Source organism: Durio zibethinus, chromosome 10 (genome assembly GCF_047325235.1).
Source record: "Durio zibethinus cultivar Kanyao isolate XHJ-2024 chromosome 10, ASM4732523v1, whole genome shotgun sequence".
NCBI classification, from domain to species: domain Eukaryota; kingdom Viridiplantae; phylum Streptophyta; class Magnoliopsida; order Malvales; family Malvaceae; genus Durio; species Durio zibethinus.
In genome coordinates, this window is record NC_143171.1 from 3,735,632 (window position 1) to 3,756,325 (window position 20,694).

Below are 20,694 nucleotides of genomic sequence, written 5' to 3' on the forward strand. Positions count from 1 at the left end.
AATGATTCTTTCAGATCTAATAATTTATGTATTTATATAATTTATATTAATGCATATAAAATACAAAATTAATATTTATAATTTGTCAAAACTTTTATTTTTATCATTTTAAGAGGATTTTTTTTATATAAAAAAAATTCTCTTAAAAGAATAAACCAATGGCCAAACAATAAAAACAATCCCTGAAAATCCATACAAATTAAAAACCAGGTTAGTGGGTTACCCGCCTATTCAGAATTTCAGGTTCGGATTCCGACTACTGAACTAGAAAAACAAAACATCTTCTCACTGTCTAGTTTCCTTAACAATTCAAAAGTGCCCAAAGCCTACTTCCTTAAAATCCCCAAAAAAGAATCTTTGCTATTTCACCCCAAATATATGTCAACAGAACCGACGATGACGATGACGACGACCGAACCTTTCAAACCCTACACTCTCTCCCAAACCCTAACCGTCCACAAAAACGCCGTATCCTCCCTCAAATTCTCCTCCGACGGCCGCCTCCTCGCTTCCTCGTCCGCCGACAAAACCCTCCGCACCTACTCCGTCTCCCCCATCAACGCTACTCTCACTCCTATCCACGAATACGCCGGCCATGACCAAGGCGTCTCCGATGTGGCCTTCTCCTCCGACTCCCGGTTCCTGGTCTCTGCTTCCGACGACAAAACCCTCCGTCTCTGGGACGTCCCTACCGGCTCCTTAATCAAAACCCTCCACGGCCACACCAACTATGTCTTCTGCGTCAACTTTAACCCTCAATCTAACATGATCGTTTCGGGTTCTTTCGACGAAACGGTGCGTATTTGGGACGTGAAAACTGGTAAATGCTTGAAAGTTTTGCCCGCACATTCCGATCCTGTCACAGCCGTTGATTTTAATCGAGATGGGTCCCTCATTGTTTCGAGTAGTTATGATGGGCTTTGTAGGATTTGGGATGCTGGAACTGGCCATTGTATGAAGACTTTGATTGATGATGAGAATCCGCCTGTTTCTTATGTTAAGTTTTCGCCTAATGGGAAATTTATTCTTGTTGGGACTCTGGATAATACTTTGGTAAGTTCTCAATTTTGGGTCTTTTTTTTTAATGTATGTTAGTTACTTTGTTTGTTAAAAGGTTACTTCGGCAGCATCATCTATCAGATTTAATCTTTTTAGTTATTTTAGTTCATCAGTTTGTTTTCCTTGTTTTGTTGTCACGTAGATGTTCAAGTCTCTTCTCAATTAGATAACATTTCAACATATGTATGTGAAGAACAGAGTTGTGCTTAATCTTAAACGAGTGTGTAAATTTGGCCTTGTTTCCTCTTCATCAGATAACCTTAAACAGTGGCAATTTAAAAGAATTGTGCTTACTTTCACCTTTTTTAACTATGGAATCAATGAATGACTTGTTTTTGTCTGATGTCTCACTAGCTGCTACTGAAAATCATTCCTTGCTGAGGAAAATTGTTAGGTTGTGAAGATGTGTATTAGTATTTGTATTGTCCAGATGCCCTGTTAGAATTTTTAATTTGTCATACCTTACTCAATTGCAATGCAGTTTCAGCCTTTCCATGTTTCCTTCCATATAAATGGACCTCACATTTAATTTTAGGTGTTATCGATTTGGAAACTAATCTGTTTAGCTGAAGTAATTTTGAGTTTTTTTTTTCCCCTTTTATCAATTGGCTTTTCTTATAGCGTATAGGGGTAAGTTTCTGAATGCAGTTTCCCAGGCAGAAAATTTATCTTGTATAGTGGTCTTATTTGTTGAGTTCTTTTATATGCCAATTAAGCTGACAATGATTAATTTTATACTTTTGTATTTCAGCTTTTTTTTTTTTTTCTACCTGCTGTCTTTGTTCTCAATTTTATGAAATATTTGGTGTACTTTTTTCTTATTTCTACATATATTTGCAGAGGCTTTGGAACTTCGAAACTGGGAAATTTTTGAAAACTTACACTGGCCATGTGAATGCAAAGTACTGCATTGCATCTGGTTTCTCTATAACAAATGGGAAGTACATTGTCAGCGGTTCTGAAGACAACTGTGTATACTTGTGGGAACTTCAGTCTCGGAAGGTAGTTCAGAAGTTGGAAGGCCATACTGACACTGTTATTTCAGTTTCATGTCACTCCACTCGGAACATGATCGCATCTGCTGCACTTGGCAATGACAAGACTGTGAGGATCTGGACTCAGGAGAAGGAATGATATGTATGTTTAATACCAGTTGTTTAACATGCTTTAAGTTGGGACACTAGGTAAGATTTTGATTCAATTGTAGACCAACTTGCTTGTCGGCTGAAATGTGAATTATTCTGGACCGATTGCTATTTGTGTAACATTCTTCCTTGTACCATAATTTCGCTAATGATTCCCTTTCAACCAATGTATCCGAGAACACCCCTTTGAGATGTGTTCAAATTTGTTTTTATTTAAATTTGTTTTCCTTTTGGGATCATTAGAATAGTAGAATAAGAGGAAACATTGTTCAATAACCAAGAAAAAGTTTTGTCGTCCCTGCTTTCAATATATAACCTCCTGCCAACACTTGAAAGTTAGAATGGAATTTTATAGACAGAGGATTCCATGAAGACTCTAGAAATGGAAGCTTTTTGATATCAACAATAATTCTTGGAATTTCGATTGCCATATGCTTGTTATTGCTCTGGAAGTTAGATTCCATTTTGCCCGTGTTTCTACAGCGTTGTCATTACAGTGATTTTCAACTGTCAAGTGGTAATAGTTTAGCAGAAAATTGTGAAGTGGTTGCCAACCAATCTGTGCTAAGCCTTCCAATGCCCACCACCAAGCATTGGATTCCTTCTGTAAAGTAAATTCCTCTGGAACAAAGCCAACAAAGTTCCTTCGTTGCACTGTTCTCAAACTCTTGCGCCAAAACACGCAGCTGGCATTTTGGTTTTCAACTTCATGCCTGAATAGTTCGAGCCGGATACGAGCACAATTTGATTTTGAACAGCGCACTTATTGATTTCCTTGCAAGATGTGATGCAATTGTTAATGCAAGCAGGGTTTTTGATGGATTGGAACTCTTTGAGCATTTGGTGACTAAAGAAAGTTATGTGCTTGATCACATTTGCTTCACGGCTATATAAACTGCCTGCAATCAAGCTGGATTTCTAGACAAAGAGATAGAGTATTTCAAAAAAATGACGAGGTACTTCGGGCTGGTTCCTGAGCTAAAGCAATATGCTTGCGTGATTGACCTATATGCAAGGAATGGGCACTTGAGAAAGGCAAAGGAGTTGATGGAGGAAATGCCATATGATCCTAATTATGTCACACGGAGTTCCTTCTTGCACTCATGCAAAGTCTATGCTCAAGTAAAGGTTGGAAGGGAAGCTGCAATTAATCTTTTCAAGACCATGCGGCCTCTTATGAACACTGGCACTAAGCATACAGCCTCAAATGAGCACTGGCACTAAGGAAAAGTGCAGGGTTGGAGCTAGATTGAAGTGGAAAACATGGTTCATGTTTTTTTAGTTGGTGATGCAACTCACCCTCGATCCCAAGATATCTTATGCTGAATTGGAAAAACTGAACTTCGAAATAAAGGAGCTAGGAAAGGTACAATCAGAAGTATCACAGTTTGAGTTAGGCTACTGTTTGTGTCGAGCTCCAACTCAATCTTGAAAATATAGAAAAAAAAAGGGAAAGGCAACGGTGTTTTTATGTTTGTATTTCGACATCCAAGTCAATAAGAATTATGTTAAAAAGAAAGTGAAAAAAAAAAAAAAATATATATTACATTAATCTATTTTCATAATACCTGAATCTTCGTATTTATAAATAAATTAAGAGATCATAAGAAGATAATTAAAATAAGACCGAACTGAAGTGACACTAATCATATTAGGTCAACTTGACATATCATGTCAATACAAATAATAAAAATACTTTTGATTATCTGACGAAAACTTTAAAAAAAAAAATAATTATATCATTTTGAACATCAAATAGCTCAAACAGCTACCATTTATGATGGTCTATTATAAAGCTCAAGAGGCATGTCAGGAATTGGCTATGTAAAACTTTTCAAACTTCATAACCATACAACTAGGAAACGATTTTGCTACAATAAATCAGGTCTGTCTAAGAGATTCAGCAAGCTAGACGTTTCCAAATGCGTTCCAATTATCTGAAAATGAAACGAGAATTCATGTTACCCTTTGAGAACAAATGCATTGCAGTTGCTGAAATCAATTTGTTCTCTTTCTTTTTTCATTATAGTAGCTGAAGTTCTGCATTTAGTCCACCAAAGTCAGAACATTGAGCAACATACCTATGCTGTTGGATACCCAACGACCCTGCATAATTTTCAAGAAAAAAGGAAAGAAGGTAGGGCCTTGGACACCAAATAAGACAAATTCGTGCTCCAAACAAGATTTAGGGCCAATAATGTGCTCAGCCAGGTTGTCCTGTGATAGTACTGTCCACCTACGAACAGTGTAACACAAAACGACAACAAAAATGGAATCGGCCTTTGTGTCGGGTAACCTTAGTGCCCAATTGCCCATTCTCGCGGGTTAGACAGCCATGTAACTTCATCCAATTTCTTGATTTTTTTTTAATAGAAAATTATTATCCAAAGATATGGATCTAGCCCTTCAATCTTTGAGTAGTATACCTAATCTTAAAATGGGTCATCTATTCTGTTTCTATGTATTGTTTAGGGAAATTCGATACCTTTCCAAAAAAACTCATATTACTTCACATGATTTGGGAATTCAGATCTAAAATTTTACCCAAAATTTTACAACTTAATTCAAGTTTAAGACCAACTTTAAGAATTGCACAATTGTTATTATATTATCATACCTTCGAAGTGGAACGCCATTAATGCATGTATCCAATGATCTCGGAAATGGCAAAATTCCTTCACAAAATAAACTAATTAGTCTTAATAAATAAGAGGTTGTGCTGGAAAAAAAAAAGAGTTTGTGATTTTAAAACTCAATCTAATTGATTTATATAATTATTTTAAAAATATTATAATAAATTTAAAATTAAAATTTTAACATTTATAATACATTTCTCTATCGCCAGACTAAAACATCCTTTATAAGAAAAACAAGAGCCCCTGAAAATGCACATAATTGTTTATTCCAAATTACAAGTTGTAATCCTCCATGTGGGTCCATTTACGCACAATTCGATTCAAATTGAAGCAAAAGTCAAATTACCCATTTTTTATTCTAGAAACTTGTTACATTTTGCCTAGTTGCAAGTGGCCTTTACTTGTAAAGTTTTTAATTATGGAGTTTTAGTGAGGAATGAGTAAATATAAATTAAAGAAAATTTCCCTATTCTTTAATTACTTGGAAAAATTCGGCCTTTCTCTAAACATGTGAAATGAACATTAATTCTAATATGATTAGTACAAAATAAATAGTCATTTCGATTTGCAAATGTTTATTATTAAGCCTGTAATAAAAGAAAACTTAATGATTCTTCCTTGAAACCTCTCCTTTCTAACATTTTTTTTAAAGTTACAATTTATAAAAAAAGAAAATTTGCATATGCTGTCTTGCTAAGATTTAAATTTTAAATTTATTAAATGTTACATTTTTAAGTATGATTACATAAATTAATTAAAATAAATTTCAAATTCCTTTAAACAATTGTTGAATCATATATGGTTGTACTTTAAATTACTGTAGCTGTATAATCCTATAAAAAAGAAAAACTTTGCTGTTTTTTTTCCGTTTCTTTTTTCTAGATGAATTTGACATGAAAGATGAAGGTAATGGATCGGCAATTTGGCAGTTGTATTAAGAAATGGGAACAAAGATCATGAAGATCAGCAGGTGGCTAGCCGAAATCTTTTGTACCAAAAAAATAGCAATAATCTTGGGGATGGGGAGTCCCACAAATGAATTAATTTCTTATATAATTAGGAACAAAAGAGAAACTGAATTACTCTATTTTCAAATATAAAAATCAGATTTTTTTTTCCGTTGTTCTTAGTTCAAATCCCAAGTTTTGTCTAACTTTATATTAGTTTGTCGAATATTTGGATAGGCTATTAATTAATTTCTTTTACTAAATGTATGTTAAAAGTTGTTTGATTGTAAAATTATTCTTTTATTGATACATGTAATTTCATGAAAAAATAAAATTGATATGTTAATAACATCGTCAAACAAATAGTAGTAAAATGGTTCAACAGTGTAATAAGTTTCACATTGGAAGAAGCCTCCAACAAAAAAAAAAAAAAAAATAAAATAATAAAATAAAAATATATATCATAACAAGGTCGGCATATGCATGGTCACAAGGATACGGGCTGCTTAGCAAACAAACATGTTCTTAACTGAGCTATCAGGGTTTTGATGCAATCATAGATTAATATCAATCATATGCACAGCAAACAAACATGTTCTTAACTGAGCTATCAGGGTTTTGATGCAATCATAGATTAATATCAATCATATGCACAGTAATTAAAACCATTGAATAACAGATTTTAGAGGTGAAAGAATAAATAAAAACCTAAAACTTGTTAAAAATTAGAACTCCAACCCGTCAAGACTTAAATTAAAGATATGATCTAAATTTAAAATGACTCGAACCTAAAACAATTTGATCCAAATCTATTCATTTGTTCATTTATCACTTACAGTTCTAGTGATGGTTTATGGGAAAGATGGTAAGACAATTTCAAGATTCAAGTATTAGGAAATGCTGAGTTTGTACTTTATAAAAAAACTTTCGTGATCAAGCCCTTGGCTTGTTGATATGACATGATGAGTTTGTCTTGCTTGAGAAATTTGGCATGTGAGAAACTAAATGGAATTAAAAAAATATGACAATTATCGTGACGGTTTTCACACCCTGGACTGGATCCACCAATTGGTTTAGATGAGATGACGAGATAATTACAGCGCAGGGTATGGAAGCTTTGATGATGTGCAGGTAAGCATTGATGTTTGTAATAGGCCTCATTTTGTAGGCTATAATTGTTCAACAAATAATCATTGAAATGAAATTAAAAATATATCAAGACCTAATTAGTGGGAATGGAAACAATATCAAAACCAAATTATAAAATTCATGACAGGGACTTCAATGAATAATTCAATAATTATTTCAGTTCTGTTCCTGGTTGGCAGAGTGAGAGAAAATATATTGTTTCTTTTCCTGCTCCTTCTTGATTCGCAATCTCTTCTTGGATCAAGTTGGGATTATTTTATTAACATTTTTTCTTTATTTTTGCGGTTCCATGATTCCATCTTCAGTCAAGAGAGAGAAAGAGAGAGCAAGCCTTGAATTGAATAATGTTTTCAGGATAGGGATGAAATTTTCCAACTTGGGTTAGAGAAGAATTGATGGATCACAGACAACTATAAGAGGGAAAGAAAGGAGAAGTCAGTTTTCAGGTTTTTTCAACCACTGCAGAAGAAAAAGATAGCTGATAATTACAGCAGTTTTATAATTACAAGAAAAAAAGGTAATCTTGCATCTCTGCTTTTCTTTTTCTTGTTCAACTTCATTTTAAGGTCTGAGTCTCAACCTGAGTTTTATTCTGTTTCAATTTCCTTTTTTTTTGTATATGCGTTTGGTTTCTTTTCTTCATGTCTGAAGTATTGGCGCCTTCTTAATTTGAACTTTTCCAGGATAATCTGATTCACATCTGGCTACAAAAATGGACTCTTCATCAGCAAAATGGTTATCTGAATTGGTAAGATTAATACTGATTAAACAGAAAGGATGGAGATAACAATATATGTAGTTGCTACTTTAGATTTCCTCCTTGTTTTTATTATATATTTCTTTTTAATTTTTCTAATTTGGGGTTTTGAATTTCCAGGGAATGGATGAATACAACATCATCCACCAATGTCATATGAACTATTTGCCTGAACTTTCTGCTGCAGAAGATGTTGCCACTGCTTTGGCAGGAGGGAACCTCAAGCAATCATTTTCCTCTGAGAGCTATTCCTCTTACCCTAATTTCAACACCAAAAACACAACTTTTAGCGGTTCATCTATTGAAACTTCTGAGAGATCAGCTAGAAAACAGCTCAAAAATAGCAGTAGTTGGAAGTCTAGCACAACCACTGAACATGTTCCTCAGAAACCATCCTCTCCCACCTCTCAAATTCTTTCTTTCGAGAAATCAACTTCACTGCCTGCCAATTCTCAGCAGTTTTATAATATTGACAATGTTGTGAAGCCTAAAGACGAGACGGTATGTTCAGGAAATATGAATTTTTCACCTCTGATCACAAATGGTCCTTATGAGAACTCAAATTATGCACCAAAAATCAATCAAGGGGTCAAGAGGACTTACTCAATGACTAGAAGCCCTTCACATGCTCAAGATCACATACTGGCTGAGAGAAAGAGAAGAGAAAAGCTAAGCCAGCGTTTCATAGCTCTCTCAGCAATTATTCCTGGCCTGAAGAAGGTACCACGTATACCTTCATTTTTCTCTTGATTTTTTTTTTTTTTTTGGTCAGGATCAATCTTTTGACCAAAATCAAGATTTTTTGTTTATAGATGGACAAAGCTTCAGTTCTTGGAGATGCTATCAAGTATGTGAAACAACTTCAAGAACGTTTAAAAGTGTTTGAGGAGCAAACCAAGAAGAGAACAGTGGAATCTGTAGTTTTTGTGAAGAAATCTCAGCTATCAGCTGATGATGAATCCTCTTCATGTGAAGAAAACTCCGATGGCCCCTTATCTGATGCGGCACTACCAGAAATTGAAGCTAGAGTCTCAGATAACGATGTTCTCATCCGAATCCATTGCGAGAAACAGAATGGTTTTGTGGCGAAAATACTATGCAAAATAGAAAACCTTCATCTATCTGTTGTTAATAGCAGTGTCTTGCCTTTTGGGAATTCCACTCTTGACATGACCATAATTGCTCAGGTAATTAACTAGAAGAGATTTTAAACAGCTTTAATTTTCTTAGGAGATTTTAATTAATTGAAACTGAGTTTAACATGATCAATGAAAATCAACACCATTTTTTTTTTTTTTTGCAGAAAGATGCTGAATTCAACATGACAGTGAAGGATCTTGTTAAGGACTTGAGTGTGGCTTTATTGAAGTTTATGTGAAATCCTATAAGGCCAACAAGCTTCATCAGTTTTCTGCATCATTAATTTTTATTTTTTTTCAAATCTTCTGAAGGAAACCAAGGCTCATAAATTTCTCCTTTTTTTTAGACCAAATCTCTTGTTCCCAAAACTTGTTTTACCGTGAAGTTCAAACTACTGCAGGGTTTTTCTTCTGTACTTTGTTTTTTTTTCTTTTTTTTGCGTGGTTTCAGCTGTTGGCCACGTTCATTTCCCCTGATGTTAATTTTGGTTTCCGAGAGAGCTTAGAGATTTCATCCGCCTTACAAAATCAATGAAATCTCTCTCTTCTCTCTGAATTTGATTAAACATAGTGTTTATTGATATTCGTCTATACTGTTCTACAATGGAGAGATGAGCAAGCAGTTTCTCTTACAATTTGGATATGGTTTTTTTCAGGGATTTGACCTCTGTAGAGTGAAATTCCCTCTGTAAAAATGTAAGATTTAGCAGTTCTTCCGGAAATGGATTGTTTTTTTTTTTTTTTTTTTGATTTTCCACTGTAACATTTGCTTGAATAATGCAAAAAGTACATATTCATTAACTGAAAGTATTCTAAATTAACTGTTTCATGCGTATGCGATTAATCATGCACTTTTGATTGGATTTAGCATATGAATTCCAGATATGGGCTTAGATATTCAATCACAGTAACAGCTCAGCTATAAGAAAATACTTACATGTCAGCAAAACAGTGCTTTTGTTTTTTTTTTTTTTTTAAATCATGTTAGAGTTGGAGGCTAGGGTTAGCATCTCCAAGTCTATTGGACTAAAATCAGATAGCAAGAGTAAATTGATCATGTACATGTCCACAATATCAATCTGTACTAATCAGTTATCAGTACTCATCTTTACAATAAAGGGAAACATGCATGCTTCGTATAAACAAAAATCAATGAATTAAATCAAACAAATATATCAATACATAATTAAACAAATCTAACATAAAATTGGACCAAAATTTCACATATGACAGGACCTAAATTTGAGACTTCAAAATTACAAAACCTTTTCTTTGTCACTAAAATAAAACTCATTGACTCTTTTTTTTGGGGGGGGGGGGGTTGAGGGAAAGAGATCCAAAGCCAATTATTAAGTTAAATTAAGAGAAATATGCACTAATCATTGAATCGAAATACCAAGTGCAGACGATTTCAATTAGATTAATACCAATAATTGATAATAATCTAAAAGTAGAGAAAAGCACAGACTAACCACAAATAAGAATAGCTTTCTTTTCACCCTCATGGCCGTCGATAAGCTAAGCAAACAATATAAACTACTATACATAGCCCCCCCAATGAAATTAAGTTCAAAAACTACTGGATTCAACTTCCTCTTCTCTCTTGACCTTGTCTAAATAAATCAAATCAAACATTATTAAGATTATAGAAAGTTTGTTGTTAATTATTTACAAGTTCTTGGTTGAGGTTTAAGGTAGGCTTTTTGCCTTTGTGAAATTGAAGTTTGCTGACAGTGATAGCTAGTGGTAGTTAGGGTTTTAGAATCACCTATGAAAAATCACAATTCTATTTTGCTTAACAGAATAGTTGAAACAATATTTAACTAATGAAAATAATGCAATATTTCAACGTCAAAAGGGCAATTAAGAGGGGAAATAGAAATACTGATGATCAAGAGAGGCTTAAATTTACTAATGCGAGGTGACTTATGTAAAAGGAAGATCAATCCCAAATAAATATAAAATATAAAACAAAGCCTTCATCACATATATTTAGCATGAAAGTTACTCCCTATAGTTCAACTCATCTCTCGCTGTCTCATTCAAAAAACTTTCTTTTTTTAATTTAGTTGGCAAATGAAGTAAAAACAAGCCAATCATTAAACTAAATGTTTGGATGTCATTCATAACAAAATAAATAAATGTTTAGGGTGTCATTCAAATTGGATTATAATTTACGCAAATTTAGTACGTAGATTTCTAGTAGAAGTGAGGATGACATAACTAATTATTTTGTATAACTAATGAATTTTGGAATAAAACAACATGGGAATTTCTAAAATGATTTATACTAATTACCATGATTTTGTGAAGTGTAAAGTTTTCCATCATTTCCATTTCAAATTCAAAAGAATAGATCTTCTACGTAAATAATCATGTATATATATTAATATTAAAAAACATCACGCATGCCTCATTAATTCATGGTTAAATAGGAGTAATGAACCAATAATTATACTAACATCAAGTCAAATAAAATATGAATGTCACATTACATCACAACAATAAACATGAAAAGATTATTTGACAATTTTGCAAGAGTTCAAAGTTTTAAAAAAAATTGCCAAAAAAAAAAAAAAAGTGATCCCACACTGTTTTTTAATTCCTTATTCTAAATTTGATGATCAAAGACAACCTTACACCAACTATTAGGCGTATTTAGATACCCCAACTAGGCATTAAGTTAGATTACAACTTGCTTGCAATGGTCTTTGACTCTAAACCACATTGAAAAATTGCTAGGCAAGCTGGGTAACAAGAACAAAATATGATGATTATTGTCCTTTATGACTTTTATCAAAGATGCCTTTTGCTGATGACTTATTTTTGGTTGTGGAAAAGTGCAATTCGGCTGTAATTTCACCATAAATTAATCGTTGGATGATTAGATTATATTAGATTAAATCCATTAATTATTTGCATTGGTTAATAGGATGGAAAATGATTGAATCATTATGAAACTTAAAGTATGCAATATGCAAGGCATAATGTTAGTATTTCACAGCTGACTTCCATTATTATAATCCAACCTCCAGGAAAACGGGATTGGATTTGCCTAACATTGCTGCAAGTCACCACGCCCACCATTTTCGAGTCCGCATTCATACGATTCAATGCCAAAATGTGGAATGCCAAAATCTCTCACCCATATAATTACTAATGCCATTGACAGTGTGGGAAAGGAACATAATCTTTCATCTTGTTTTTGTCATATATAGCTCCTTAAAATTTCCCCCTCTTGGTGATTTAAAAAAAAAAAACCATTCTTAATTTTATAAAGTAATCCATCTTTTGACTTTCTAAACCCTAGCAAGCTAGACCTAATGCTGTAACTCATAATATACCAACTGATCTCTGGTTTTCAACTTTTAAGTGCAGTACCATTTATTTAGTAGAAAATAATGGTGAAAGTTACCAAGACAGGCAAGTGATTAGTAATACACTAATCAGCATGCGGGATGAATGTAAGATAATTAACTAACTATGCTGAGACTTGTGAGGTTTTAGAGCGTGATTCGTGTTTCAGGTGCAGGTTTTATATCTAGCTACTACAATTTTCATGCACAATAATCTAAAACAAAGTCGAATAGCTATGTGATTTCGGCAGAGCATTTCACTTTAATTTTTTTATTATAGTCTTACAATTATTTGATCATAAGAAAAAATTAGGTACGAATCTACTACTAGTAGAGGTGGGCTTCATATAAAATGAATTCCATACAATTAATTCATGTAAAATTCTGAATTAATTATAATGTAATGATTGTATGTAATAAGTTTCAGACTTCGATGGTATGTTATTTTTTAAAATGGCTAAAATATTAAAAAAAAACTTTAAACTATTTCATTTTTTAAAATAAATCTCTATACTTTTATTATATCAAAATAAACTCTTATACTTTTATTTGTATTCAAATGAGTTTTTATTTCAAACAATAAATATTTAAGGGATTTTTTAGGTATAAATTAAAGGTTATGGACCTATTTGGATATAAATTAAAAGTTAAGGGTTTATTTTGGTGTAATAAAAGTATAAAAACTTATCTAACTAAAATACTAAAATTCAAGTGCTTGTTTACTATTTTAACCAAATGAAATTTATCTCTTAATTAGGTAGCTTGCCTTGTTGAAGCTGATTCATTCCTCCTAGTAAGAGGAAATTAATTAGATAAACCCTTTTGAACCACATCAACACATGAATTTTAACTTAACAAATTGTAATACAATATGTCACTAAAACGTACTTATGATGGATCTAAAATCATCATTAATTTCCGTCCGTGACTTAAATTATCCGAAGTACCAGCTTAAAGTTTGTTCAATTACGACAAATTAAACATGATACACGGGAGGTGCCATAATGATAAAGAAAAAACGTTTATTTTTCTGGAAATTTTGATTGCTGAATGGGTGAAGGATCGGGAAAAGATTATTCTTCTCCAACACTTCATATTTTCCCCCTTCCTTTCCTTTTTTATTTTTTATTTTTTCATCATTGTTCTATTTATTTTGTAATTACTTGGTCAATTAGAATTTAGAACTCCATATGTATTCGATATCTCTAATTCCTTTATTCAGTTTCTATGAGATCATGATCAGATTCATTTTATTATGATTTTCGGGCTTGCTTTATTAAAATTGTTAGTTTTTTGGAATACATTGTACCAAAAAGATATTAATTTTTGAATTAGAAAATAAAATGTGAAAGAAGTAGACGATCCTGTTATTATATCTAGTATTGATCATCCTTCTGCCAATTTTAATATAATATCAGTTCTTAAAATTAATGTGTTGCACAAGATTAATTAAATTTAGGCTGAAGCGATGATCCTTTTCTAAAATTGGTGCTGACCAGAAAGGGTCCCAAGTTTCAAATTCTAGTATAAAAGACCAATATCAGGTGCTTCACATATAGAACTGCTCAACTTATTTTTGTTTTAATTATTTTTCAAAAGTTGGCTTTTTTCTTTGAGAACCTAACTTTGTAATTTGTATTATGTCTATGATTTTTTGTAACCATTTAGGTTTGATAGTTATTATCCCTAATGATGTTAGGATAAACTCTAATGATGTTAAAAAAGACGGTCCAAAAAGTTTCCCAATATAAAGAATCAAATTGAATTTGTAGTTACTGCTGTATATTTATTTAAAACCAAATTACAATACTTATGGAATTTATTGTTTTCTAATGCAAAAAGATTTATTAATAGGATGGCACATACCCGTTATCATATATTTAAAAAAAAAAAAAATTTTTTTTTTAAAATGAGATATGTGCCACCCTATTAACTTTACTTATAAAATTAAAAAAAAAAAAATTCATTGATAGTGTATCAAAAAAAATTTTTTTTAATAGGCAGCATAGCTTTATATACACTGCCAAGTTTTGCTTAATTCAACTGTCAATTTAAGTAATAATAAGGCTAAAATAATAATTAAAAAAAATTTGAACTTTACTATTTTACTTAGATAAAATTTACATTCTTATTACAAGTAAGTTCTTAACTTTTAATGTGAATCAAAATAAGCTCTTAAACTTTAATTTGTATCAAAATAAGATTTTAATCTTTAATCTGCACATAAGTAAGTTCTTAATATAAATCAATCTTTTATTTAAAATCAGGACTTATTTGAATATAAATATAAATCAAATATTAAGAATTTATTTGAATACAAATGAAACTATAAAGATTTATTTAAGAAAAATAAAATAATTTAGTAGCTTTTTTAGTATTTTAATTTAAATTAAATAAGATAAAAATACCAACCGTAATATGATTTATTAATGAAATATTAAATTTTAATTTTATCAAAATTCAATTATCGGCAATCTCAACTATAAAAAAAATTAATTAACATGAAAATGAAAATTGAATACCTAAACTTTGAACTGTTGATCACGTGTCTTTTTTTTTTTTTTTTGAGAAAAGCTAAACCACATTTATCATGTGATTATGCCGTCCCTTTCCTCCTTTCTTCTTATGGCCTCCAGTGACAAAAATAAAAAAGGATAACAAATTTTAAGTTTGAAGCTGCTTAGAAGCCACGACATCATAATGTAACATATAAATCAAATGATCCTCACCATTAAACATTAATAACATTAAACAAAATAAAAGAGACTCCACTAATGAAAAGCAAACTTACTAAATTTAGATAATATCGAATGTAAACAAAATTTTTTTTCAATTGCTACATATGAAAAACATTTTTACTTGTCATTTTTTAATTGACATAGCACCAATGATGAACAATTTCTTTGACTAAATATAAGGATTAAAATAACAATGAAATTAATTATCCTTAATTGCACGCTATTTTAATTATTTTTTCTTGCAATCTTTTGTTTTATTCTTGGAATTGATGACTAAAGTAGAAAAAAATTTGTCGTGATTGAGGTATATTAAAGAATTAAGAAAAGCAGATCTTCATAATCTCCACATTAATCATTTTGCTTTATTGAAAGCTATGGCAGCAGGTTAAGTTCAGATGGACAGAGGAAAAATATTGTATTAATAAAGAAAATTTTCAATTGAAAGGGAAAGATGTACAAAGTAATCAGCTATCATTTTCGCTCGGGAGACAACTCACCTACATTAATTTCTTTTTGGTGTCATTGTTTATGTATATATTATTCTTACCATGTCTTACTAAATTTTAGTAAAAGAATCTATTTTCAAATTGTTTAATTAATCCTTTGATTGTGACGTAAGCATCTTGCTTATCTTACAACGTAAAGGTGGTTTATAATTCTTACATTTTGGGATGGAAATGGGTAAGATACGAGGAGGATAAAGTTTTTTTTTTTTTTTTGAAATTTTATTTTATACACATCTTTATATTTATATCTAATGATTATTTTAAATTTATTTTCATTCTATTTTCATGGATATTTAATAGGTATGAATAATTTCTATACCTATAACTTTTTAAAAAATAAAAATAAAAAAATATTTGTTTGCTTTTTTTTATTTTTATTTTATATATTTAGATAATTTTTTATAAATATATATTAATATATATTTTTTCAATAAAAATATATTAATTTTAATTAATCTAAAATAAAAATTTATATTATTTAATAAAAAATCTATTTATTAAACATATATAAATATATATATGTAGAGTACTGATATCAATACGGAATACGGATGTTATATTATCTATTCTCATTACTATACTTAATAAAAATTTAAAATTATATTCATTTTCATATTGTAGACACCGAATTTGGTGTGAATTTACTAGATTAAAATTTGTTTTCAAGTTTTGTTTATTAATATTGAAATTAATTAATAATTATATATAATAATTAATAAAAACAAAAAAAAAGATAAAAAAATACAAAAAAAGAGAATATAATATTAAAAAAAAAAGACTGGGGTGGCAGTGGTGCCTTGCACGGCGCCACTGGCCACCCACCCCACTGGCCACTCCCATACCCTGCACTGCCAAAACTTTTACCCTGCCATGCCAGCCATCACCTGTTCCCCTTTTGAAGCTCCTAAAAACCCCATACCCTTCTCTGAGCATAGGGGGAACTTTCGAGCACCAATCTTTCTCGTCTCTAAAGCTTCAACTTGCATCAAAACACTTAGCATACCTCTAGCACCAATGCACCTTCACAGCCAAACCCTATTACACCTCTCTACCCCAACGTCTCTTATTAACCCTTGCCCGTTACCAACTTGTGTATACCTCTGATACATCGAGAACTTTTCACCGCAGGTTCAGTTCAGGTGAAAAAAAGTTTTAAAATTTTTTTATATATTATTTATATAATTTTTAATAATATTATTATTGTTATTTATGCATGTTTTAAAATTTTTAGAACTTATTAGAATAAATATTTGTTGTTTCATAATATTGATTAATAATAATAACAATAATAATGATAATAATAACAATAATAAAATTGATTTTACAACTTTTAATTCCTTTTAATATTTTCTTAATAACCTAAGTGTCAAATAATAATAATAATAATAATATGTAAAATGCTTATAAAATAGGGTAATAAAACAATTTTTCTTTGCCTAGAGGTTGGAGGGAATATAATTGTATTTCAAATAATAATAATTATGCCTAGATGTCGGAGAATTATTATAAAAAAAAATTAATAAATCAATTAACAACAACAACAACAATAACAATAATAATAATAATAATAATAATAATAATAATAATAATAATAATAATAATTTTTCATAAAAAATATAAATGAAAAATCTTAATTAATTTTTAAAAATTATAAAAATAAAATTTGTTTTGAAAATCCGCCTAGATGTTAGAGATTTTTAGAGATGTTCGTATTTTCTTTAAACCTTAAAATCCAAACTCTAAATTTCAAAACCTTAAAATTGAAACCCCAAAATCAAAGCCCCAAACCTTCCAAACCCTAAAATCAAAATCCTAAAACCACAAATCCTAAAATTAAAATCCTAACTTCAAAACCCTAAACCTTCCAAACCCTAAAATTCAAGCCCTAAAACCCTATAAACTCTAAGACCAAACCCTAAACAGCTTAAAACTTGAACTAAAACCCTAAAATCTATATCTTCAAAATCTTGAAACCCTAACCTTTAAAACCTCAACCTAAGCTCAGATCGAGACCATCCTAAAATCCTAAAGACACATATGAAAATTTCACTTGAAATAATTTATTCTCAAATGTCGCCTAGATGATGGGGTATTTAAGAAACTTTATTTCATTAAGTTTTCATGCCAGTCTTTAATTCGCTTTAACCATGGGATTAAAATCAATAAATAAAAAAAGGTATAATAATAAAATAAGATCTTAAATATGAATTGTTGCACCTAAGCTCTGCTTAGATGTTGGAGAGTCAAAGTGGTTTCATTATATTTAAGAATCTAATTTCAAATTTGTATTTTATCATCATACATAACACCTATTGATTTATATGCATTTATTTGTTATTGTTTGCACTTGTTTGCATTTCTTTATCTTTAGTTTTTACTTGCTATCTGATAATACCATCATTTACTTTTTCGCACAAAATGTTTCTTTAATTTACTTACTTTTAAAATTGTGATGTTATAAAATGAAACAAAAATAACATCCTAAAGGGAACAGTTCTTGATACTCTGCCTAGATATTGGAGAGCTATCAACAATTATCCTTCCCAAAGAATGTTATTTTCATTTTCAAGGGATGTCATGGTAAATATCAGTTAAAATTGTTATCTTTAAAGTTTTGCCTAAATGTTGAAGAATTTTAAGATAATTTTTTAACTTAAAGATTTTTTCGATACTCCTAAATAAAGAATTTTGATAAAATTAATTTTTTTTAGATAATAAAAAAATTATTATTAAGTTTCAAACTGAAACAATTTCATCTAACATCGAAAATAATGCATGATTAAATGGTACCAATTTCTGGGAGTTGTAGGGTTACTAATCCTTTCCACACGCAACCAACTCCCGGACCCAACCTGATTTTCATAGACCAAAATTTATCTTATCTTTTTTTATAAACTTTAAACCCTTTTTATAGTTTTATTAAAAAGATAAACTTTTGAATGGCCAATCACACTTTAAAAAAGATTGGTGGTAACTTCTTTTATTTTTCTCGATTTTAGAATTCTTTATGTTTGGCGGTCCTAAAATCGTTATGAAAACTTGGCGACTCCACTAAAGACCTTTGAGAGTCAGGCCAAAATTTTAATTATGCGCTGTTAATAGTTATTGGATTTAATTGGTTTTATTTGATATTTAATTTAATTTCTTTTATTTTAATTTTTCAAAATATATATACATACAAGTTAATAAATAAAATAAATTGTATGTTAGTTATTACTTTATTTTGATTTTGTGTTTATGACTTATTTATGTTATTTTAATTAATACATTACTTTGCACACATTTTGCATATTCACTCGCATGCATAAGCTCTAGACCCAAGCTCTATTTCTTTTAGGAGGAAGTGAAGCAACTACACTTTTATGAGGTAATAACCTCTGCATTTGCTAGCAAAATACTTTTACTCAGATTGAACCATTTCCATTAGTAGCCTGTAATGGGTGAGGATCGGGGACCCTTACTAGTCTATAACGGACGATGATGTGAGGAATGGTCTGGGAACCTTTAGACGTATAAATCTTAACCCAGCATATCATGAGCCATAAGAAGCTTGCCTAGGGTAGAGCTTTGTCGACCTTTTTATAGAAATAATCGAAAAATGTGGTAAAATTTGAAAAGATGGATAATAAAAGAAAAGTATTTTCTTTAAAAAAAATAAATTTTCTCTTAACATGTAGTTCATTCATTTGGTAATTGTTCAAATTTTACATTTTCATAAAATATTTTAGAATAAAATGATTTTTTAGACAAGCAAAAAAAAAAAAGAAGCAAAAAAAACAAAAAAAGTTTTCATAAAAAAATTATATATTTTTCTTAAATTCTTTGTTTATTGGCCAAATAAAAATTAATTTTCAAGTCCTGGTTATTTTGTTTTCCTTCTCAAATTTTTTTTTTCATATTTTGTTTCATCTTTTGCATTTCATACATTATATTAAATAATACATGTATCCCATCCCATGTGTATCATAATAGGATAATATGAGCATTTCATCCCATCCATATCAATGGATAGTAAATGCATCCCATGTTATGTACATGTTGATAAATGATACATGTCTTTTATACGCATCTTAATAGGTAGTGCGCACACTCCATTTCATTACATTTTTAAAGGTAGTGTCAGTTTCACTAGGTTGGCATAACACAAGCATTGCATTCCATGTAAAAATATAATGTGCACTTGATAGGTTCATGCATTCCATACAAGTATATTGCATTAGTCATAGGTATACATCTCATCATTCATGTAAGTATGTCACTGCATTTCATGCATATGGATTCATGAATAGTAGGGTCTTATGGAACATTCATTGCATTTCATATTCCACCATCCTTGCAACGTAACATTACATTCTTTGCATACACATTCATGGTTGATGAAAATTTTTATTTGGGTTTTTGTACATATAAAAATCCATTGTCATAGGCATATATGCATTTTATGACATTCTTTAGTTATCATATTCATGTATTCATAAACATACTTTGTGTGTTATGTAAGTTAGAAACTGTTTTGTGACATTCATTCAATAAGGTAGTAATTTAGAATTTTTTATCCAAGTCCTGGAATAAAATGTCTGTCTTGGTGGAAATTAGAATGGCAAAAATAAGAGATTAATTAGAAGCAATGATTAGTGCTTTGGAGTTAAATCAAGAAGAATTTTGACTCAAGCTTCGGGAGATGAAACAACAGATTGCTCAATTGATTGAAATGGTTAAAAGTAGTGGTATGGTTGAGTTTATTGCTCCTCAAATATCCTTGTCACTTTCATCAAGTCAAAATCAATCGACTTTTATTAGTTTCAGTACTTTTTCAGAGCATACTAAGGCATTGGGTGATTTGAATAGTGATCAAGGTTTAGGTGAACTTAAGAAAGGAATGGGTGAACTAGCCAGGCAAATAACTGAGCTCAAAAGTTTGATTTCCAATAAGGAGTCACCTGGCTTCAAACAACTATCACCAATTATCTCGAATTCAAACTCGCATCTAAATCCTTCTTATGACTACTTCCAACCTCTTTCTAAGCACTTAGGATTAGGCTCTCAAATTTCATGTAACCTCTGAGAATTTCACCTAAATTTATGTCCACCACCTTATATTTCACAACCATTTATTCAGCATGTTATCTTATCACTACCTTTTCAACCTAATTCTCAACCACCATTTTTCTAACAAAATAGACCAATCATAAAATAAAAAAACTCTTGCAACACTAAAGAAAAAACTTTTATTGATCCAATTTTCATGTCTTACACAGATTT

The 20,694-nt window shown here is 30.6% G+C and overlaps 2 protein-coding genes across 2 annotated transcripts; both read left to right on the plus strand.

Moving 5' to 3' along the window:
- Positions 1-157: 157 nt before the first annotated feature.
- WDR5A (Transducin/WD40 repeat-like superfamily protein) lies at positions 158-2,443 on the plus strand. The gene is made up of 2 exons (XM_022885768.2): positions 158-1,053; positions 1,900-2,443. Exons 1-2 carry the CDS (start codon positions 379-381, stop codon positions 2,191-2,193), a joined length of 969 nt encoding a protein of 322 aa, XP_022741503.1. The 5' UTR covers positions 158-378; the 3' UTR covers positions 2,194-2,443.
- A 4,648-nt stretch (positions 2,444-7,091) lies between these two features.
- Positions 7,092-10,116, plus strand: LOC111292805 (transcription factor bHLH18-like). Its single transcript, XM_022885391.2, has 5 exons — positions 7,092-7,453; positions 7,620-7,684; positions 7,814-8,413; positions 8,506-8,880; positions 8,997-10,116. The coding sequence occupies exons 2-5, from the start codon at positions 7,649-7,651 to the stop codon at positions 9,069-9,071; spliced, it is 1,086 nt and encodes a 361-aa protein (XP_022741126.2). The 5' UTR covers positions 7,092-7,453; positions 7,620-7,648; the 3' UTR covers positions 9,072-10,116.
- Positions 10,117-20,694: the final 10,578 nt, after the last annotated feature.

Coding starts and splice junctions, on each gene's coding strand:
- WDR5A (XM_022885768.2), top strand. CDS start 379: ATGTCAACAGAACCGACGATGACGATGACGACGACCGAACCTTTCAAA. Junction 1,054..1,899: donor GGACTCTGGATAATACTTTG/GTAAGTTCTCAA, acceptor ATATATTTGCAG/AGGCTTTGGAACTTCGAAAC.
- LOC111292805 (XM_022885391.2), top strand. CDS start 7,649: ATGGACTCTTCATCAGCAAAATGGTTATCTGAATTG. Junction 7,685..7,813: donor CAAAATGGTTATCTGAATTG/GTAAGATTAATA, acceptor TTGAATTTCCAG/GGAATGGATGAATACAACAT. Junction 8,414..8,505: donor TTATTCCTGGCCTGAAGAAG/GTACCACGTATA, acceptor TTTTGTTTATAG/ATGGACAAAGCTTCAGTTCT.